The sequence below is a fragment of the Nanorana parkeri genome, unplaced genomic scaffold, assembly GCF_000935625.1.
Source record: "Nanorana parkeri isolate BGI_ZX_2015 unplaced genomic scaffold, ASM93562v1 scaffold923, whole genome shotgun sequence".
NCBI classification, from domain to species: Eukaryota; Metazoa; Chordata; class Amphibia; order Anura; family Dicroglossidae; genus Nanorana; species Nanorana parkeri.
In genome coordinates this window covers 635,521-644,561 of record NW_017307191.1, presented here as the reverse complement: position 1 = coordinate 644,561, position 9,041 = coordinate 635,521, and the positions used below count along the sequence as shown (strand labels likewise).

General features: G+C 49.7%; 1 protein-coding gene across 1 annotated transcript in view; it reads right to left on the bottom strand.

Annotated features, from left to right (window-relative positions):
* LOC108795016 (toll-like receptor 2) overlaps window positions 1-8,425 on the bottom strand; it is a 17,964-nt gene extending 9,539 nt beyond the window's left edge. The window contains exons 1-2 of the mRNA XM_018566183.1: window positions 8,309-8,425; window positions 7,846-8,032 (exon numbers count right to left, since the gene is read on the bottom strand). Of these exons, the coding sequence (XP_018421685.1) occupies window positions 7,846-8,032; window positions 8,309-8,425 (304 nt within the window). The remainder of the gene's footprint in view (window positions 1-7,845; window positions 8,033-8,308) is intronic.
* Between the last annotated feature and the right edge of the window lie 616 nt (window positions 8,426-9,041).

Here is a 9,041-nt window from a genome sequence, read left to right as displayed (position 1 = left end):
AAAAAAAAAACACACCCCAGCAAAGTTGCCATTAAAATGGTACAATGTTCTGATATGCACTTTGTAAAGTTAAAAAATCTGCTCCCGCTGTCTCCGAAACTCGGGAGCTCAGCGTAGGCAAGGATGCCAAGCCTGGCTTACCTTTCCTCCAGAGTCAGGTGAGCTTCTCGTCCTCTCCGCTCTCCCTGCGCTCACTATCCAGTTTGCTAGAAGGCTGCTTGTGGCTGATTGAGCCAGAGGTGTGTCCTACCCACCCAGCCACCCCTATACCTTTTAACTCTTTCACAGCCTCCTCAGAGACTATAGCTGGCCATATGCGGCTTACATTTCAGACAATTCCTGAAGCCACCTGAGGCAACCAAAGTCGATTTAAAAAAGGACAGAGCCAGGTGAAAGATTATTGGCTGAACAATGGCTGCAGCCAATGAGACGCAATCAGTTTTTGGGGACTCGGGCAGCTGCGGGCAGGGCAGCCATCAGAAATTTTAGGGGCCCCTTACACGGCTTTAGGCCGGGCCCCCCCCCACCGCACCGCCACCACACTGAGCCAGTCACACTCTATTATTATACATGTATATAGCTCTGACATATACCGCAGTGCTGTACAGAGAACACTGAGCCAGTCACATCAGTCTCTGTACAGAGGAGCTTACACTCTAATGCACAATGGCACCGGCAGTAGGGGGACTACAAATCCCAGCAATACATTTATACACCAATGCAGAAAAGTATATGAATTTGGCTCAGGGCTTAGCGACCTGATGGACTCTGGGATTAGCGACCCGCTGGACGCAGGGCTTAGTGACCCGCTGGACGCAGGACTTAGCGACTCGATGGACTCAGGCCTTAGCGACGCACTGGACTCCGAACTTAGCGACCCGCTGGACGCAGGGCTTAGCGACCCGCTGGACTCAGGGCTTGGTGACCCGCTGGGCGCAGGTCTTAGCGACGTACTAGATGCAGGGCTTAGTGACCCGCTGGACGCAGGGCTTGGTGACCCGCTGGATGCAGGGCTTAGTGACGCAATGGATTTAGGGCTTAGTGACGCGCTGGACTCAGGGCTTAGTGACCCGCTGAGCGCAGGGCTTAGTGACCCGCTGGACGCAGGGCTTAGCGACGCGCTGGACGCAGGGCTTAGCGACGCGCTGGACGCAGGGCTTAGCGACGCGCTGGACGCAGGGCTTAGCGACGCGCTGGACGCAGGGCTTAGCGACGCGCTGGACGCAGGGCTTAGCGACGCGCTGGACGCAGAGCTTAGCGACGCGCTGGACTCAGGGCTTAGTGACCCGCTGAGCGCAGGGCTTAGTGACCCGCTGGGCGCTGGGCTTAGCGACGTGCTGGACGGCCGGCTTAGCGACGCGCTGGACGGAAGGGCTTAGCGACGCGCTGGACGCAGGGCTTAGCGACGCGCTGGACGCAGAGCTTAGCGACGCGCTGGACTCAGGGCTTAGTCTCCTCGCTCTTCACCGTCGGCCGATACTCATGTAAGGGTCCAGGGCGGGCCCCCCAGGTTGCCTGGGCCCCTTACATGAGTATTAGCCGTATCCCCCCTGATGGCGGCCCTGGCTGCGGGTGAATACAGTAGCCGGCAGGTAGATTCCTCTATCTATGCTTAGTGGGTGGCCCTGTCTGCCAGATGCAAACAGACATTCTGCAGTCGGGAAAAAAAATGTTAGTCGAACAGCTTCTATATCCAATCAGACGCCGGCGCTGTCCGGTATTTTGATGGCTGGTGAGGCCAACTGCCAATAGCTGTGCAGCATGGATGGGGACCCGTTAGATTTTTCCTGATCATCCTACTGGCTGAACAAGAAAATAACGTTTACTAGTCTATATACCCAGTTTACTAGTCTATATACCCGGCTTACTAGTCTATATACCCGGCTTACTAGTCTATATACCCGACTTACTAGTCTATATACCCGACTTACTAGTCTATATACCTGCATTACTAGTCTATATACCCAGCTTACTAGTCTATATACCCTGCTTACTAGTCTATATACCCTGCTTACTAGTCTATATACCCGGTTTACTAGTCTATATACCCGGCTTACTACTCTATATACCCAGCTTACTAGTCTATACCCAGTTTACTAGTCTATATACCCAGCTTACTAGTCTATACCCTGCTTACTAGTCTATATACCCTGCTTACTAGTCTATATACCCAGCTTACTAGTCTATATACCCAGTTTACTAGTCTATACCCAGTTTACTAGTCTATATACCCAGCTTACTAGTCTATATACCCGGCTTACTAGTCTATATACCCGGCTTACTGCTCCTGACCCGGCTTACTAGTCTATACCCAGTTTACTAGTCTATACCCAGCTTACTAGTCTATATACCCAGCTTACTAGTCTATATATCCAGCCTACTAGTCTATACTCAGTTTACTAGTCTATACCCAGCTTACTAGTCTATATATCCAGCTTACTAGTCTATACCCGGCTTACTAGTCTATACCCGGCTTACTAGTCTATACCCAGCTTACTAGCCTATACCCGGCTTACTAGTCTATACCCAGCTTACTAGTCTATAACCAGTTTACTAGTCTATACCCAGCTTACTAGTCTATACCCGGCTTACTAGTCTATACCCGGCTTACTAGTCTATACCCAGCTTACTAGTCTATACCCAGCTTACTAGTCTATACCTAGCTTACAGCCTGGAATACCCGGTTACAATTTCACTCAAAGCGGTCATTTCCAAACGTTCGTTCCATCTTCCAATCATTGATGGAGCCAAATTGACGATCGTTCTTGATTGATGGAAAGAAATGGAAGGAGCAGGACGGAGGATTTTTTTTCGAACATGAATGGGGTTTTACGCTCGAGAAATTCCATTCAGTTCCCAAATCGAATGTTCAACTCATATGGAATTTCTGCCGACATTCGTCAAGTCTCTGGTGGCACCATCACACATTCGTATGAGCGTGCATCTGACTGCATATCCCACCGCTACTACCCAAGTGTGGCAGGAAAAACATTGTTGTGTTTTTATAAGAAGTTATATTTCATGGTCCCCTTCTTGCTGGAAGCTGATTTATAACCCTTCAGCCCAGTGTATGTGGATGGCCACTAGATAATCCCAGTGTATGTGGATGGCCACTAGATATGCCCAGTGTATGTGGATGGCCACTAGATATGCCCAGTGTATGTGGATGGCCACTAGATATGCCCAGTGTATGTGGATGGCCACTAGATATGCCCAGTGTATGTGGATGGCCACTAGATATGCCCAGTGTATGTGGATGGCCACTAGATATGCCCAGTGTATGTGGATGGCCACTAGATATGCCCAGTGTATGTGGATGGCCACTAGATATGCCCAGTGTATGTGGATGGCCACTAGATATGCCCAGTGTATGTGGATGGCCACTAGATATGCCCAGTGTATGTGGATGGCCACTAGATATGCCCAGTGTATGTGGATGGCCACTAGATATGCCCAGTGTATGTGGATGGCCACTAGATATGCCCAGTGTATGTGGATGGCCACTAGATATGCCCAGTGTATGTGGATGGCCACTAGATATGCCCAGTGTATGTGGATGGCCACTAGATATGCCCAGTGTATGTGGATGGCCACTAGATATGCCCAGTGTATGTGGATGGCCACTAGATATGCCCAGTGTATGTGGATGGCCACTAGATATGCCCAGTGTATGTGGATGGCCACTAGATATGCCCAGTGTATGTGGATGGCCACTAGATATGCCCAGTGTATGTGGATGGCCACTAGATATGCCCAGTGTATGTGGATGGCCACTAGATATGCCCAGTGTATGTGGATGGCCACTAGATATGCCCAGTGTATGTGGATGGCCACTAGATATGCCCAGTGTATGTGGATGGCCACTAGATATGCCCAGTGTATGTGGATGGCCACTAGATATGCCCAGTGTATGTGGATGGCCACTAGATATGCCCAGTGTATGTGGATGGCCACTAGATATGCCCAGTGTATGTGGATGGCCACTAGATAATCCCAGTGTATGCCTCTCTATCTATATTATTAGGCACCCCTTTGCTCTCCGCAACCCCCCTCAAGGTCACCGCTCTTTGTCTTGGTTTCCCCTCTTCTATCTTTTCATCTTCCATTCCCTCTCCACTTCTTCTTTCTAGTGATCCCGATACAAAAATGCCACCACTGCCTCAACCTCGGTCCTCCAGCTGTTGTGAAACTACATGTCCCATGAGGCAATGCAAGCCTCTGACGGCCACAGCCATGACTCCTAGAAGCATGATAGGAGATGTAGTCAAGTGAGCTCACAGGCTTCAAGACTGCAGGAGGTTGCCTGGATTACAATACTGGCCAAGCAGACTTTCATATCCTTCAGCAGGTAAAACGCGCACGTGGAGATCAGCAATAAAAGTCAACTGGCTGGAGTTATCAGCATCATCTAGCTCTTTCCTCCCTAGCCTGACTGTCCCCGCCCCTTTCATTCATTAGATTTAATATCTTTCAGTCATGGAGGATCAGCACCTGATGTGGGTGTTCTGTATGGAAATACAGCCTAGAAACATCCACTCCTCCAGACTGACATCAAGGCATTTTGATATTTGCGTAACCCCTCCCACACGCCAGACCACTGCTTGCATCAGGGCTGAGGACTCTTTAGAGGAGTACTGAGGCAGGGCGCTGTGATGTTTATATTAGTGACAACATTACCAGGAATAACATAAGTTATATAATGAAGACAGAGGAGGGAAGAGGAACCAGGGGAAGGTAAAATATAAGCAGATTCAGTTTCAGCTTGAGGGAAGCAGCTTTGTACGGAGAACTATATAAAAAAAACATTTTGTACAAATCGACATTATCCAGCCGAATGCCTGAGGAAAAAAAACATATTTTCTAAACCAACAACCAGTTCCTGACATTTGTATCTCTCCTCCGGCACTCACTGCCGTTGGCTAGTTGTGTAGCAGCGTGCGGGCGTCACAGGGCTATTTTAGAAGAAAAGTTCATCTCTGCCGTGTCAGCATTCTCTCTCATCATGGCCGCGTTCCATACGTGTAACAGAATCCTAACGTGCCACAGAGCCTGAAGTTTAAGCCATCTGAATACATTCCGGCTGCATCAGAACAGAAGCTGTGCAAAGCAGCCACAGCCTGAGTAGAATAGCCTGACCCCCTGCCAGCATGCTGTAGAGATGGATCCTTGCTCTCTGTGTGGAAGCAGCGGTCCCTCCACGCGACTCCGTACAAGTCACAGCTATAGTTCTGCATTCAGCAAAGCTCTCACGCCGTGCTGGCTGAAGAGCGCTATGTTTGAATAATCAGGGGGTGTGTCGGACCTCTGCAGGCTAGGTTCACACCTCGGCGACTCCTGACCACGCAGCAATCCGTGTGGTTTTGTGCACGATTGCTGCGCGGTCGGGAGTCGCCAAAGTGTGAACCGATCGCGTGGTGGGTGCCATTATGCTCTAATGGCACCCCGGTTGCGCCGGGTGGATCGCGCGGTTTCCCGCCGCGATTAGGCCCGTGCAAGTGAACACGAAAAAAAAGCCGCGAGTCGTGTGTCGCAAAAAAAAAAGGTACTTGTAACTTTTTTTTAGCGATTGCCGCGAGATGTCACCCCATTGAAATCAATGGGGCCACGCGGCAAGCGTGCACAAGGCCAAACAAGGTCGGGCCTTGGGGCAACAGGGAGTAGAGGGGCAGCAGGGGTGAGGATTTCCATCTCCCGATGCCTGGGACATGCAGTTCTGGGCGCTGGGCGGGTGGTTGTTTTCTACATTCAGTTAGGAACCTGGCCTTGGGGCAGCAGACAGAGTAAATCCGACCCTGACTATCGTGCGGCGATCGCGTGGCCCCGGAATGCGTGGCCCGGGTGTCATGCAATGTAGTGCAGGTGTGAACCTAGCCGCAGAGAGACCACTGCTTCCACACTTCTATGCAGCATGCTGGCAAGGGACAGGATTTTCTACTCAGGATGTGGCTGTCAATGTAATGCAAGAGGCAGATAAGTCAAATTCAGCTACTTAAATATGCTGCTTGTGTTAAAGGGAAAATTATGTATTAAAGAGTGCAGAGCTGCATTCATTTGTGTCTTTTATATCAGCCTGGAGTTCAATGGAGTGAAAGCCATCAGGACACCCAGATCCTTCTCCATCATGGTGTCACCCTGAGTTACTCCCCTCCAGACCCTAGGACTATTCTTGTTCACAGCCACTCCAAGACTGAGGACAGTCTAGTATTTTCAATCAGACAGGACCTGTCTGGTAGGCTGGCAGTGAGATAAGAGGCCAGCAGGGCACATGCATTGTTCAGCTCTACTAAGCGGGAAGCAGAGGAAGCAGAGGCTCCGTGTGCAGTGGCGTCACAAGGGGGGTGCGGCCCGCACCCAGGTGCCACCATTGGAGGGGTGACACCAAAATGACTCACAGTCATTTTGGTGTCAACCCCCCTCTGAAAAGTCAGGCGCTCGGTCATGGACCGAACGCCCGACAGTATCAGGAGAGAGGAGGTGACCCGGCGGCATACCCTTTCCCGCCGGCTGACTGTCCCCTCCTCTCTCTTGGTGATGGACGCCGGCAGGTATCAGCATACTGACGCACGTGCGCGATGACGTCACGCGCATGCGCGGTGATGTCTCGGCGGGGTGACACTCGGTTACAGCTCCGGGTGTCACCCAGCCTCGGGACGCCCCTGTCCGTGTGTAATGAGCCCATACAGCTGCTGTTTTTTTTAGTGCAGCTCCATAAATGCACAAGATTACACGGACTGAACTGATATATATATATATATAACAATATGGAAGCAAGCATGTCAATTAAATAAAGCCATAGCCCCCCAAAATGCAGAGGAATTTGATTGGTTTGCACATGTGCACATTAGGATTGCCACCCGTCCGGTTTTCACGCGGACAGTCCGGTTTTGGAGTCTTGTGTCCAAGTGTCCAGCCAGCGGGCACCCGGACACAAGACACTCAGCGCCGACACCTGCACTTTACATTTTCTGACAGATGCGGCTGCCGAGGCCCTTAGCAAGCGTGGTCTCGGGCAGCCGCATCTGCCTGATACCAGATCTTCCTCTGAGCTGCGGCCAGCCTGGGCCTGTTACAGAGGAAGATCCGGGTTTCAGGCAGATGCAGCTGTCCGAGATCGCCCTCGCCAAGGACCTCGGCAGCCGCATCTGTGAGTGCCTTCTTCTTCTCCTCCGGCTCCCTGACACCGTGCTGCCCGCCGGTGGACCCCTGGTGGGACACCATAGCCCAGACAGCCCTGAGAGTCCTACAGCACACCCGAGAGTCGCACAGCCCAACTGAGAGCCCGCACAGGCCACTAGGTCACCTGGAGACATCAGGGCACCAACCCAGAACAACAACTTCATATTATCTTGTATTGCTGTATAATGTATTGCTGGGATTTGTAGTCCTCTATAGCCGGCCTCCTTACTTCCTCCCAATGGCTGCATCTACTCGCTCTTTCCTCTATGTTCTCCCAAGAAAAAATAGACGCACGCGGTGCTAAAGTGTTTGGCTTTCAAAAAGTAGCAACCCTAGTGCACATTCAGCAGTGCAGCGCCAGTAAGTGACTGCTGACTGCTGTTCCTTTCATACAGTCTGAGCCCGCAGACAGATAAAGCTGCACTGAGGTTCTGTAGGGGAAGCCGACCCTGCCTATGTAACAGACCCAACCTGGAAAGGACATTAAAGATAATTAACAATAAGCTGATTGATTTCGCAGAAAAAGAAAGATTTTTACAAGTTGATTCCTTTACAACGAGCTGCGTGGGAGGACTTGTGACATTTGGATGTTTTCTAACTCGGCGCCTCTTCCCCTCCTGTCACTGAGCCCCCTTCACACGCTGATGTTCGTCAGATCTGTAGTGTTACCACAGAAGCTATTTTCTGCCATCGGCCAAGCGTGGCCAATCACAACACTCCGCAGATCCAGTCTGTCCACATGGCTGACATTCCAGCTTCGCCATTTGCCCGTGGCTGCTCCGCCACTACCAGCCCACAAATCCTGAATCAGCCCACAGGCAGGGATGATCAATCTCTGCCTGTTCAGGGACAACAACTGCCATCATGGAGGTACACAATGTGTATAGGCGCATGAAGGGAAGACAGTCTTGAAATGTTAACAGGATCATTACCATTAGAATTCCTGAGCCAGACCTGTACCATCATTTATTGTCTGTGTCTGCCCTGCGTTATGAGGACCTGTGGGGGTAGAATTATGGGAACTGAAGCTGGAGTTGGGCTTCGGGTGAAATTTGTTTTCTTTGTAAAAATAAAAAATAAAATTTAAATAGAGCCAAGCTCAGGCTGCAATACTTATCTTCCCCTGCAGTACCTGTTCTCTGCCACTAGATGTCCTCAGTCTTCCAGCGTCACTCAGCCAAGACAAAGTGTGAGCGTGGGGCGTCATGGACCTGCTCACTGAGGGGAGGTCATCACAGCGCTCTTTCATCACGTCATAATGAGGCAGAGAGCGAAGATTATTGAGTCAGCTATGTTCTCTCTATGATTATTGATCGTCCAGAAATCTGGAAATATAAGTATGTCTTGATTGTATTGGAATGGTAATGACTTCATTATATTGGTGGGCCAAGTTCCGCTTTATGTAGCTTCTTCATAAGAGCAGGCATACAATGTAGGAGGACGGTTATATCTCAGTATGAATATCTGCTTAGATTTCTGCACACTTAGGAAGCAGAGCCATGGATTGATATCTGTATATTTTATAGTTATATTGTCTTGGCGGAAAGGACTGTAAATGTGTAACTAAAGTCTAAAAGGTAATTAAATCATACACGGAAGCAAAAACATTTTGCAACTATTTCACCTCATCCAGTCGCCATCTTTGAGGAGAAGGACTCTGCAGCAGACAACTTTCTGAAAGAGGTAAACAGATTTGGTTATAATGATTCCTAGATTGTAACATTTTGTTGACTTTATTCAATATGCTTCACATTTCATCAAAGCCAAATGATTTGTGAATGTAGAAGAAAAATATAATATGTGTCTTTGTGTGTGACTGACTCACTTCAACAAAGGGTTAACTAACTCATAATATATATATATAT